Source organism: Camelus bactrianus, chromosome 15 (assembly GCF_048773025.1).
Source record: "Camelus bactrianus isolate YW-2024 breed Bactrian camel chromosome 15, ASM4877302v1, whole genome shotgun sequence".
Classification (NCBI taxonomy): Eukaryota; Metazoa; Chordata; class Mammalia; order Artiodactyla; family Camelidae; genus Camelus; species Camelus bactrianus.
The window spans coordinates 45,265,047-45,278,538 of record NC_133553.1 but is presented as its reverse complement, the minus strand read 5'-3'; the positions used below and the strand labels follow the sequence as shown (position 1 = coordinate 45,278,538).

The following is a 13,492-nucleotide window of genomic DNA, read 5'->3' as shown; positions in this document are numbered from 1 at the left end:
TTGATATCTTTTCCAGTTTCTGGTTCCACCCCTGTTAAGGACAACAGTGGTCCCTGCCCTTGAACCCATGTGCTAGCCCTGAACCCTTATAATAAATTCATTCTTTTGTTTCTCCTGTAAGTCTGAGTGGATTTCTGAGCTTGTACCTCAAAGTACCTTGCCTAAAGCACTTTAATTCTCTGAGTTCCTCAAGGTCATTCCAGGCATGATGGGGCCATGAGTACATCCAGACTTCACCAGCATGGGTTTGAGGCTACTGCTGTACAGACTGCCCTGGTCACAGTGGACTCCTGCCTTGCAGGGGCTGACAGGGAGTGAAGACCACAGAGCCCAGGGCTTGGTGGCTGAAACCTGAGGAAGGCAGGAGGGCAGAGATGGCTTTTCCTCAAGCCTAGACCCATCTTCCTGATACATGCAGGGAACCCTAACCACTGGGAGCTGGCAGTGCCCAAGGAACCTGAGGTCAGAGAGGAGAAAGGCTTGAGGGTGAGAGAGGAGATTTTGGTGGAAAAGCTCTCAGTGAAGTGGGTCAGCATAGACCCTGGATTCAAGAACTCTGCTCTGTCATAGTTCCTGGACTGGTAGTCAGCCTCTCTGAGCCTCAGTGGCACCACCTGCCCAGATCACGGACGTGTTTTGGGATCGTGTGAGATAGTACGATGCCAGCCCATAGGCTTTCAGTCAGGTCTTCGTGCTATTACTTCTGCTATTACAAAGGAACTAAAGGCAGCAAGGCTCATGGTTTAAAGTATAGGTTTTGGCATTAAGAACTGAAATTTCAGAGGCTCCTTACCAGCTGTATGACCTTGGCACAATTTGCTTAACCTCTGACCCTAGCTCCTCCACTGTAAATGCTAATAATCCCCACTTTATAGGACTATGGTGCCCACTACACACTCGTATACTGCTTTGCATATGGAAGACACTCTGTGAGTTGGAAGAAATGTGAACAGATGCTCCTGGCTCCATCTCAAGGCGCAGGGGGCTGACAAGAAAGGAGTTAGAGAGGAAAGGGGAGTTGTTTTATTTACTCCAGGTGACAACACACACAATCCACACCCACCTATGGAGTTTTCAGTGTGAGTTTTGTTTTGTCCGCAACCCTGAGAGCAGACACAACTGAAGGAGAAACCTTAGTCTTAACCCCCAAGGAGCATGCAATGTCATGCACGCATGCAGCTGTCTTTTGCTTTGAGAATTGTCTTAATGAGATCAAAATCCTGGAAACACCATAAGATAATGCAAAACAGGACGGCAGCTAAAATTCTCCTGTTCTCTCCAAGCAGGGACTCAGCTTTTTCACACCCTCAGCTCACTTCCTCTTCCCCAACCCCTGGGAGCAAAGGTGTTTGTTATGCCTACTTTTTATTCTCCCTAGACTGGGAAACTGACTCCATAAGATTAAGTAGCTTGGCCTTGGTCACACTGTTACTAAGTGGCAGAGGCAGGATTTAGCACCAAAGCCCACACGCTCTCCAAGACTGTTCTGGGTGGTGAACTGCAGAGGCCAAGGGAGACTCACATGTACAGGTTCCTGTCTTTCAAACTCCTCTAGAACCTCCAGTCACACACCTAAGCATCTCCCACAGGGCCTAGCCCAGGTCTGGGAAATGATGGGGGCTTGATAATATTTGTTATCTGGAAGTTAAATGTGCCTTTAGACATTTCAGTCAGGTGCTTTCTGAATAACACGTATCGTATGCAATTGTGTGGACACGCTATTCTATCACATCCTGAAGACAGCAACAGCCTCAATTATTGAGCACCTATTGGCAACCAGATGTTTCATAACCTTTATCTCTAATCCCCAGTGCAACTGTATTCAACAAGTAATTGTCAAATGCTTATTGTGTGCCAAGTGCTGGGTTATTATCCTCATTTTACAGATGAGTAAAATAAGGCTCCAAGATTGAGTGAGTTACTCAAGTGGTGGGTCAGGACCAAGGACCCAGGCGGGTCTGCTGCCAAAGTCTATGTCTTCTGCTCTGTCCAGCCTACTTTCCCCACATGTAAGCATTCATTAACAGTGCAACTATATTAGAATGGTTGGAACAAAGATGGTAATGCCAGAGAACCAACCACACTTTCATCACAAACCAGAATACCATAGTGCTACCAGGAGACATCTATTTGAGGTTGACGTTGACCTGGTCCCTCAGCAGCCACCTCATGCAGTTTTCCCTGAGCTCTGTGCCTTCACCCGCAGGGCCGTATCTTGTTTCTACCTACTTTATTAAAGCATTCTCAGAGCACTGTACATAAATTAATTAGCACACATTCTTCTATAAGAAACAGCCCCTGGATTTTAGCCTTAATTCACAGAGACAACAAAATAAAGTATCAGATTTCCAAATTCAGAACAATGTTGGCTTTTTCCAGATTCCATTTTAAGATGCAGAACTGGGTGGAAACCCCTGGGTGGTTGCCTTCAATGGCCCAGTGGGAGTGCCCCCCTGCCCAGGTGCTGCCCAGATCAGGAGAGCCAAGAGCAGTCGCCAGCCAGGGGGAGGGGGTATCACTGATGAGTGGGACTGATGCATTGTAATTAATGGTAATAAAAATAGATACTGCTGAAGAGAGAAATGCCAAGCCAGGAATCCCTACTCCCAGATAGAATTTCTCACAGGTAATGGAAAGAAGAAGAAAAAAAAAAGTCACTTCTTACAGGAAACCTGATCTACCTGTTGCCTACAGAGGATTTTTGTAAAGTAACTAAGGACATGCAACTAAAGACAGCAGCCCCACAAAAATCAGAATAACTCTACTTGGAAAACTTCTCTTTCCTGCAGCCCAAGGGAACCGGGTAATGCTATAGGCATTAGACCTGTAATTTCTAAGAGGCACGCGTTCCTGCCTGTAACTTCTATGTAGCTGTATAGAAACTCCGGCACCCAGTACTTCTGGCTGGAGAAAGCCCGCACAGCTCTCTGAGACTTCCTATGCAAGGAAAGGAGGGCAAGAAGGGGGCTGGCTGGGAGCGAAGCCCAGGAGGAAAGAGGAGGAAGAGGGCCACCCTCCTATTGGCCTGGTACTTCGCAGTTGTTGCTGTCGGTCAAATCCCATTGGTCATTCAGGCATCCATTCAAACATTTCCTGGCGGCCCACTGTGTGCCAGGCAGATCCAGAGTCTCCAGGAGGGACATGCGACGGTGAAAGGCTGATGACTGTCCCCCAAAGATCGTGGGATCAGACCCTGGCAACCTAGTATGCCTCAGGGCGGGTGTGTGTCTCCGAGAGCGCGCGCCGCACCGACGCGCCCCACTTCTCGTGCCCTCTGTGCCAGCGCGACCGGCCGGTTAGTGCTGGGGGGTGGTGAGCAGGGAGGAAACAGCGGGCCCTCCCCGCGCGCTCTCGCTGCTCCGCTGGAGACCTGCGGGAAACAACGCACCAACCCTCCGACCCGGACTCTGGAACCTGCCGCGTGGGGGCGCTCGCGGTCAGACCCGGCCGAAGGCACGGCCGAGGCGCACAGGTCCTCCGCTGCCCCGCGGAAAAAACCCGGAGACGGACTTCGGCGGCTTCCTGACCTCAAAACCGAGAGTCTGGCCCCTCACCCCGATGCCCGGCCCCTTGAGCTCGCGCCCCGCAACCCCCGACCCCTTTCCAGGGGAAAGGGCCCGTTGTTCCCTGCCTGCTCGGCACGGCACGGGTAGGAAAGGCTCCAGGACCGAGCCGTGACCGCGGGCGGGGACGGAAGGCTGCAAGCCGGGCCGGGCGTCGTAGGCAGGCGGGCAGCGCCTGCGGCCTGGGTAACCTGTCTCAAGTCCCGCTGGGTCCTGGCGCCGCCCCGGGCTGATACCCCGGGTTGCCGGCCTCCAGTTGGGCCCTAAGCTCTAATTCTCGCTCTTTTCGTTTGAACAAGATCCTCGGTGAGCCCACTGCCTCCAAACCGTTTGCTTGTGAGGGCCCTCCAGGCGGCCGCGTGGGTCGGGGGCAAAAGGCCCGCAGGAAGGCGGCGCAGCGGCGACTCCCGCGGGACCCTGCTGCTCTGGCCCTTAGGGGCCGCGACCGTGACAGCCACGTGCGGCACAAGCGACTCCCCGTTTCGCGCCGTTTCACCAGGGCGGCCACTCGGAGTCCAGTGCCCTGCATCCCCGCCCGGGTTCGGGGCGCTGCGGGGACCGTCTTCAGAAACGGAGAATTCAGGAGAGCGGAATTCTCGCCCCCTGACCTGCCCCAAACGTTGGCCAACAGAAAATCGTGGGGTGTAGGGGGTTGCAAATACCCTCTCTGCGTCCTCCCGGCCGCGGCTGAATCGCGAGTGCCGTGGGGCGGGGTGAGGCGGGGAGCGGCCGGGCGGCGGGGAGGAGGCGGGAGCCCGCTTTCAACGAAACGCGCGCGAGGCCCAAGCAGGAGGCCGGGTCGGGGCGAGTGTGCGGCGGCAACAGGACTCTGCGGCCGCGGCTGGCTCACCCTGGGCTCCGGGTGGATGCCCCAACTTCCCCACCCGGGACGCCCCAGAACCCCGATCTCGGGATGCAGAGTGGCGGGGAGGGCCTCTGGCGGGCGGTGCCAGGGGCCGAAGTCTGCCCAGGGGATTTCTGCCGCCTTTATAGGCTGGAAAAAAACTTCTTTAAAAAATTTTTTAAAGGGAAAAGAAAAATGCTCTGGTCCTCTGGTTTGGCACCGAGCAGGAGCCCCCTTCTCTGCTGGCTTTGGAAATAGTCGGCATCCAGCTCCTTCTCTGTAGCACCCTTTTCTTTCCGAGATGGTCTCAACCCAAAGTCAGGGAAGCCCTTTGGAGGTTGGTTGGGCTGCTTTCTCCCTTTCTCCAAAAGTCCCGGGACTGGGCGATGTGCCAACCCTGGGATGGGCAGTGGGCAGCCCTGAGCCTTGCTCTGGGAAGCTCCCTGCCAGCCCCAGACACAAAGGCCCCAGAATGTCCCTGAACAAGGGTCAGGGGAAAAGGCATTCGGTCAGTGTGGGCTCATCAGAGCACACCCATCCATCCCTAGTGCTGCCTTCCAGAAAGTCTATCTCAGCCCACCTTGGAGGTGAAAGGAGACATTTCAGTAAGGCCCAAATTTCCACAGGTCTACAAAAGTTTCCTCCTCCCTGCCATGGAGGTTCTCCTGTTTGTGCAGGCCTCTCACCAATGTCTCAGGAAAGGAACAGATGTCAGAGTCCATAGATTCCATAGATTGGAGTAGGGTAGACCCAAGGTGTCTGGCACCTTCTGGCCCCTCCAGCAGCTGCTCTGAGCACTGGAACCTGGGGCTGAGATTGCCTTAGGGTCAGGCTGGAATCTATCAAATCCTCGGGGACCCAAAGTACCCAGAGCACCCCAGGTTCTCTGTCCTGTGGCAAAGGCTGTCAAGAAGGGGACTAGGCAGGGAGGGGGCTGCAGAGTGTAAAAAGACCCTAGCTGAGCTGTAGCTTTTGTTAGGGCAGGCGCTCAGCTGCCTCTGCGGGCATGAGGTTCTAGCCCAGACCTGCTAGAACTGGTTTCCTACAAATATGGGGGAAGGGGAGATCTAGTGGCATATGGACACACACCCATGTGTTGGGTAATCGTGTTAGAGGTTTTCTGTGCTTGCTCTGTAATGACTTCATATGGCGCACACTTTATTATCGAAGATGGCAGGCGCCACGTGCGTTCTCTTGGCAGGTCCAACTCCTGGGCTCAGCACCCAGAGGCCACAAAGAGGGCAACACTAGAAGGGACGATGAGTCTGAAGCTCCAGAAAATCTGCCTTAGCCGAGCACAGGCAGGACTCGTTCCTGAGGGAAGTTCAATCTGGAAGCTCCAAGGGTTCAGGGAGGGGCATATTCCCCACAGAAGCTGCGGCTGAGGTTGCAAAGTTTACCCACTTTTTCAAGGTTAGTATTCTTAGACCCACCCCAGCCTAGACCCAACAGGGATCTGAAAGATCATGCAGGCCTCATCTAATAGGAGAGAGAATGAGCTGCAGCAGAGCATAAACTGACCCAAAGTCTCACCAGGAAGTTACTGCCCAGTCCCATTCCCCTGAAACAGACCAGGGTGCTGTCCCACAGCAATGGCCTTATCTTGTCAACATGGAAGATGGCTATGGCCAGAGCTGGGACCTGTCTGCCAATCGTTAGCCATGTGGCTGAGGAAGAGGTCTTGGAAAGAATAGGTTCCCTTTATTGGGAACAGCAAGGTGGGCTCTGAACCTCAGTGCAGCAGGGGGTAATTATTTCCTCATGTCCTCCAGGGTCCTCTAAGCCTGACTCTGGGGCTACAACACAGGATAGTGGATAAAGTGGCCTGGACACAAAAGAGCTCCTCCCAGCAGACAGATGTAGGCTGAGCATGCCACCTGATTTTATGCAGGGAGTTGGCTTGGCTTGGAACATACTTCGATAGCCCTGTGGTCTCAATACATGTGGACAGTCCCCCAGAGGCAAAAGTTTTAGGGAGAGTCCCAGGGTTCCACTCTTTCATGCCTGAAACTCCCCCAGAGGACTTCTAGAACACTAATGCAGGGGGAGGGGAAACTTTGAGAAATGTTGCTAAGGATAAGAGGAACAAATAGGGGCCTTGCTCATCAACACCAAGCAAAATCAAAACCTGATCTCAGGGCTCTGGACTCCCATTCCAGTGCTCCTAGCACAAACTTCCGAGTAAATTTAAAGGGGTAGGAATGAAGAAGTGTGGCCTAGACACAGGCTGCACAGTTCTAAGCTGAAGACAGAGCAGGGTCTCTGTTTTGGCTTGGATTCTGGCACTGGGAGCCAACGAGGTTCCAGCCTGCAACAGCTCAGAGCGAAGAGGGGAAACGGAGGTGGAAGGACCAGTCCTGGAAGGAGCTAACCCCAGGGCTTTTCAAAAACGTAGAAACAGCCGCAACATCCCTCACCCCTTCCACTCCAGCTCTCCTCTCCCACCTACTCGCCTGCTCTTCTAGGGAACCAGCCACACGTGTTTACACAAGAGCCCTGACAAAGAAGCAAAAAACTCTTTTTTAAGCCCCTCAGTCCGAAGCTCAGCGATCTGGTTCTCCTGCTGGAACTGCAGCCGAGTCCGAGCTGAGAGGCCAGAGGATGGAGGAGGAAGTGGTCTCGCTTCCAACTCTGTCTTCCCTGACCACCCACGGGGGAAACACCACGACCATCCTAGGTTCCCTGTCCTCGCCTCCCCGTGGGCAGACCACCGGCACTGCCCACCGGAGTCAACTTCCATGGAGGCCACACGGAAACGCCGTGAGATTCTCGGGCCTTGGGACCCGTGGGGTTAAGTCTGAGTCCCCGCCCAGCGAGGAGCAGAGAGCGCTGAGCCGGGATGTACCGGCCGCGGGGCAGCCGGCCCGCTTAGGAGAAGGAGGAAAGGCGGGATCCTCCAAGAAGTAGATTTTCAGGCGTTCGCCTTCGGCCACTGCCAAATTTTCCCCACTTCTCTCTTGCTCCCTCCCCCTTTCCCTCGCGGTCCGCTTGGATCCCGAGTTCCTAGGATGGGGGTGGGGCACTGTCAGCGGGAAAAGCCAAATCTTTGAGGGGCGTCCGAGCGCGTCCAAACTCTCCCATCCCACTCGTCGGCTCCTGGGCAGAATCTACCCGGCAAACCGCAGCCCCGGGAGCGGCGTGATGACCCGAGGGACATCCGGCGGGGCCTTGCGAAAAGCTGCCTAAAGTTTCTTCCCCCTTGAGGCTCCCTCCACCAGTCTCCCTCCCCTTCTTCCCGGCACCCCCTTAAACAGTCCTCCGCCCTCTCTTCTCCCCTCTTCCCTCCCCACCTCGATCCTCCCCTTTTCTTCTCCGTGCGTCTCCACTCCACCCCCTCCACCCCCCTTCCCATGTCCGTCTCCTCCCGTGCTCTTTGGGCGTCCGCCCCGTCAATCACCTCCGCCTCCTGCCCCTGCCCGGCCTTCTCCGCCTCCGAGGCTCTTGGAGCGCCTCCGGCTCCTGTCTCGGGCCGCCCTCCGCTTTGCGCGGAGCCCAGCGATCTGTCAGCGGAGCCGGCCGGGGGGAGACGCCCGGCCCGCCGGGGCTCGGGTTACCAGTGACTGACAGCGTCTCCATGGCAAATAATTTGACTCTGACTATTGTCTGGCGCGGCCAGGCCCCGGGTCAGATAACCAGACCAATCAGGGCGCGGGCCGCCGCGCCTCATGCCCGCTTAGAATAATATTATTAAAAAAGCAGTGAGCGAGCTAGACGGGAGGGAGAGCAAACGAGAAGCAAGCGAGCAAGCGGCGGGCGGGCAGGAGGGCGCGGAGCATGCGGAGCGGCGCCCCGGGCGACCCCCGGGCTTGCACGAGGGCGCAGGCGAGGCGCGCGGGCAGCGGGGGCGCGGAGCCGCGCGGGACCCGCGGCGGGCTCGGCGAGGTATTACTGTGACTCGGGGTTCGCCGGGAGCCAGCGCCAGGCCAGGGCCCCCCCCCCCCCCCGCCCGCTTCTCGGCCCGGACGGCCCGGCGGGGAGGCGTCCATGCCGGACCGCGCGGCGCGGTGAGGGCGCGCGCGGGCGGGCGGGGGCTCAGCCGGCACCATGTCCATGCTGCCTACCTTCGGCTTCACGCAGGAGCAAGTGGCTTGCGTGTGTGAGGTGCTGCAGCAGGGCGGCAACATCGAGCGGCTGGGCCGCTTCCTGTGGTCGCTGCCCGCCTGCGAGCACCTCCACAAGAATGAAAGCGTGCTCAAAGCCAAGGCGGTGGTGGCTTTCCACCGCGGCAACTTCCGCGAGCTCTACAAGATCCTGGAGAGCCATCAGTTCTCGCCGCACAACCACGCCAAACTGCAGCAGCTGTGGCTCAAAGCGCACTACATCGAGGCGGAGAAGCTGCGCGGCCGGCCCCTGGGCGCGGTGGGCAAGTACCGCGTGCGCCGCAAGTTTCCGCTGCCGCGCTCCATCTGGGACGGCGAGGAGACCAGCTACTGCTTCAAGGAAAAAAGCCGCAGCGTGCTGCGCGAGTGGTATGCGCACAACCCCTACCCCTCACCCCGCGAGAAGCGCGAGCTGGCGGAGGCCACGGGCCTCACCACCACGCAGGTCAGCAACTGGTTCAAGAATCGGCGGCAGCGCGACCGGGCAGCCGAGGCCAAGGAAAGGTACGAGTAAGTAGAGCTCCTGCGCCAGTTACCCTGGGCTCGAGGGAGGGGGGCCCAGGGTGTCCCCTCATCCCCGGGAGAGGCCTGAGCTCGGCCCCTAGTCCTAGCCAGGACCCTGCTGCTGCCAGGTCTGACCCAGACGGCGCTTGCGGGACCCTGGGAGATAAGAAATTTGTCTGAAGCGGGCAAAGCAATCGAGAAGTTGTCCACTAACTCCCTGGTCGCTTGTGAGCAAAAGTGGAGAAGCAGCAAGCTTTAGGGCAATGGCAAGACAGTGGGTCTGGACCCCAGGCCAGGGGGACCCAACAGGTAGGACCTGATAGTCCTCCCAGCAAGGTAGGCTTTGGAGAGAACTATAGGGGTTGCGGGTTTTAGACTGCCTGTGAGAATTCACCAGTACTTCCCAGAACTTCCCGTCTTCCTCACTCAGCTCCAGGCCATAGTGTGATTAGGGGTCAGGACTGGAATTGGAACTTTCTCAATAGGACCCGGATGTGGAGGGGCCTGGGCAAGAATTTTCCTTGTCTGGATATGGGAGTTGACAAGGAAAGTCTTTTATCCCACATAGAAAGGACCAAGAGGCAAACGGCTTGGGGAGGAAGTGTCAGCTCAGGGAGAGAAGAGAAACACATGTCCTTTTTTCTGCCTTGTTGGACCCATCAGCCCTTCCCTGGCCCACCAAGCCATTAGCCTCTCTCTCTCCTCAGGCTCTACCCTCTTTGGCAGGTAGGTCTGCAGGTCTGGGGTGAGCCGAGAGAAGCTAAAAAAGCTGAGAGTTGCTTGTCCTTGGGGAAACCAGGACTTCCTGAACTAGCCTTGCAGTTAACTGTTAGGCCCTTGTGGCTGCCAGCTCTGTGGCCCCCTCAAAACCCCAAATCTGGAGGGGAAATGGGAAAGAAACTGATTATGGGAACAGAATCCAGCCTGAGTGTAACAGCAAAACAAGACACCTGGGGTGCGTGGTATGAGGTGTGTGCAGCCCACAGTGAATTGTCAGGCTCAGAGTGGGGGGCGCTGAGCAGTGGAATCAGGAGAGGGGGTGGGGGGAGCTTCAAACTGACCTTGGTTTCGAAGACCATGAGTTTGGGGTATCCACAGTTGTAAAATCTCATCTGCCAGCCCTGTAGGAAGTTCCCCTCCAGGAAGACAGAAAGAAAAGGCCCTAGGAAGCCAGTAAAGAGAGAACCTACTCAAGAATTCAAATCTCCAAATCTGGGCCAGGGCTGTCACTCAAAGGCAGGGTAGGAGGTGGGTTCTCCCTGCTGAGGTCCCCCTCTGCCCAGTCTGGCATGTATCTAGAATCCTAAAGAACTATGCTCTCAGGCCAGGCCTCAAGTGAGAGCTGAAGAGTCCCTCAGTTTCTGGTATGTGAGAAAGTCTAGGCCAGGATTGGCGATTCCCTTGGTTCTTCCTTCTCCCTTCTCCCAGAAGCCCCCAGCTACAGGCCCCCAGCTTCCAGCCCCCAGTTGCAGTTTCTACTGTGCTGCCAGTGAAAGGGAGTCCTGCATCTTTAGGGCCATCAGGGAAAACTCCAACAAGGCCTGGAAGTTTGAAACTAAAGGGAAAGGACCCTTAGCTCCAGGAACCTTTCCCCAGACAGGGATTTCCTCAAGCAGAGGAAAGTAAAGGGAAATGAAAGCCTGTGAGCTCCTCCACTTCAAGTGGGACCCCGAGCCTAGAATCTAGGGTCCCTGACTCTCCTGGCCCTACTTCTCTGCAGCACACCCTGGTTTGAGGAGCCAAGAGTGACTTGAAAATCAGGTCATGTTCTCTTCCTCCCTGTCCCTCTCCCCTACAACTCCACTGAGCCCTGCGCCCCTGCCCCTTTACTTTGGAAAAGAAGGTTAGCCACTTGGGGTGGGGAGCAGAACCCTCGGAGAGCAGGAAAGGTATTCGTGAGATTAAGAGCAGAGCAAGTGGGGAGATAGAAACGGCATAGGGAGAAGGATGCGTGAAAGAAATCGAATCTGGAGAGATAGAGAACCGAAAGCACCAGAGCCCAGGTCTGGCCGAGAAAATGATAGAAACCGAAAACACCCGCAGGCTGCGCGCGGCAGCTCTGGCTCCAGGCGACGTGGCACCCAGCGGCCTCAGTTTCCCGGCTGACCCGGCTGCTTTGCTCCTGAACTTGCAGGGAGAATAGCGAGAACTCCAACAGCCACAATCCGCTGGCTGCATCGCTGAACGGCAGCGGCAAGTCGGTGCTAGGCAGCTCGGAGGACGAGAAGACGCCGTCGGGGACGCCAGACCACTCGTCGTCCAGCCCCGCGCTGCTGCTCAGCCCGCCGCCACCACCCGGGCTGCCGTCCCTGCACAGCCTGGGCCACCCTCCGGGCCCCAGCGCCGTGCCGGTGCCCGTGCCGGGCGGAGGCGGCGTGGACCCACTGCAGCACCACCACGGCCTGCAGGACTCCATCCTCAACCCCATGTCGGCCAACCTCGTGGACCTGGGCTCCTAGAGCGCCGCCTGCTTCGACGTGCTCGCCTTCCGGGCTTGGCGCTTGGGGACCCGAGAGAGAGACCGTGTCCGGAGGGCGCCCCGCGCCGGCGGCCCCACCAGGTACTGAAAAAGCCGCGCGCTAAGCGGGCGGAACAGCCGGCCCGGGCAGGGCAGATGGCTCTCTGGTTTGGTCTTTGTTCAGGATTTATTTTCAACAACTTGCTTTGGAGATCCTTTGGAGGTCCGGGCCAGGGTCTTGAACCAGGGAAGGGAATAAATTATACACCATCCTCCTACTCTCTCCCCCAGCCTTCTCTTCTGTCTTCTCTCTCTTCCCTTGCCTTCCTGGCGCTCTCTTCCTCTTCTCTCTTCTCCTTTCCCCCTTTTCACCGTCTGTTTCCCTCTATGCTTATGGCTTGCCACCTCTCGGTAGGCTTCTATTACTCTTAGTTTTTCTATTTCTCCTCCCCTCCAGCCTCCTTCACCTTTCTGCCTGTACCCCTCCGTTTTTCTCCCCGGTCCTGGCCGTCTATTTGCCCTCCCCCATTCCTCCTCGCTATCCTGGGGTGGGAGGGGGAGGGGGAAGAGCAAAGGAAAGACAGGGACTTTGAACCCAAGCGTTCCCCTTAGGCCCTCTCCCGGGGGTCTGCGGGGGCGGCAGATGTCAGCTTTGTGCCTAGTAACATCAGTGAAAGAGAAGGAGCGGCAGCGCGGAAGCCCCCGACCGCCCCCTTGCCGTTGACCCCTCTCCCTCCGTGAGGCCCTGCCACCGGCTCTCCTCTTCCTCCCGGGACTGTGGCCACCGTGCTCCCCGTAGAGCGTGCCTCGGAGCCGCGGACTTGCCGTCTCCCTGTTATGCCCTCATGTGAATGTTCTTCGGAAAATATTTCTGCTTTTATTTTATAATAAAATTAGAAATCATAAATACATATACATGGTTATATACCATGAGGCCCGCGAGCCGGGAGTGCAGCTGTGTCTGATTTCCCTACAGGGACTTGACACCCCGGGTGGACTGTTCTGGGCAGCGATGCCCCATGAGTCCCGGAAAGCGGGAGACGCCTTCCCACATACGCAACGTGTATCAATCCCAAGGTGAAGGGACTGAATACTCCAAAACCTCCTGCCCCCAAACTCCCTTGTCTCTTTTCTTGTCCTGGAAGCTCCCTGTAGAAGCAGGGAGGGGGCTTCCTCCTCTTGGGGACTCTTCTCCCCCCACAAGCAGAGCAGTGCCCTCACCACCTCTTCCTTAACCTGGGGATGAGGGTAGGAAATGAGAGGCTGTGTACAGAACGTGGGTGCATGTATTTGGAGATGCCAAGGCTGGGGAACAAATCGGAAGTTTCCTGAAGGGCGGACTCCTTAGCCATTGTTGCAATCCCCAGAACCAGGCGTGATGCACTAGGCAGATTTCACGGGCCCCAAGGACAGCCACTGATCCCACTGTGAATCCCGGGTCGTGCGTGTGGCCATGGAGCAGAGGCCTCCACGCTCAGAAATCTATTGGTTTGGAATGAAGGGGCTTGGGAAGGAGGAAAGTCCAGGAGACCTGGGGAGCAGGGCACTCAGGCACGTGTTCTAATCGGGAAGCAAGCGGGAGCAGGGGCTTCTATGGTCCAGCGGGTGGGGGGGGGGCACTTCGGTGCGTGGTGCACTGTGGGTGCCTCTGTGGCTGTAAAATAATCTGCAGCACCACCTCCCCTCTAGGGGATGCAGCCCTCCCTTTAAGCTACACCTCCAGTCTGGTCCAGGTAGATCCGAAGCAGGCGGAATTTGTGGCTTTTCCATCTCAGGTCGTGGTAGTTGTAGGTACTGTATTCCATCCCAATGGGAAGGGATAAAGGGAATGAGGCACTCTACCGACCCCTTGATCCTGGAGCTCAGGGGAGCTCTCCTGCGCTTTACTCCAGGATGGAATCAGCGCTCACCTAAGACCCTTTTGCGCGGACTTTCTCTATATCAAAGATTCCTTGCCAGTGAGGCCCTCCGGGACTCTGGCAGCTGGGCAGGCTAACTTGATGTGAGAGGCTATGCCTTGGCC

At 56.7% G+C, this 13,492-nt stretch overlaps 1 protein-coding gene across 2 annotated transcripts; it reads left to right on the top strand.

Moving 5' to 3' along the window:
- The first annotated feature begins 8,311 nt into the window (after window positions 1-8,311).
- On the top strand, window positions 8,312-12,378 carry SIX2 (SIX homeobox 2). 2 transcript variants are annotated; one of them, XM_074378799.1, is made up of 2 exons: window positions 8,312-9,011; window positions 11,146-12,378. In XM_074378799.1, the coding sequence occupies exons 1-2, from the start codon at window positions 8,452-8,454 to the stop codon at window positions 11,468-11,470; spliced, it is 885 nt and encodes a 294-aa protein (XP_074234900.1). In that variant the 5' UTR covers window positions 8,312-8,451; the 3' UTR covers window positions 11,471-12,378. The 2 variants fall into 2 exon arrangements, with proteins under 2 accessions (XP_074234900.1, XP_074234899.1); XM_074378798.1 differs by having other exon boundaries at window positions 8,312-9,017.
- The last annotated feature ends 1,114 nt before the right edge of the window (window positions 12,379-13,492 follow it).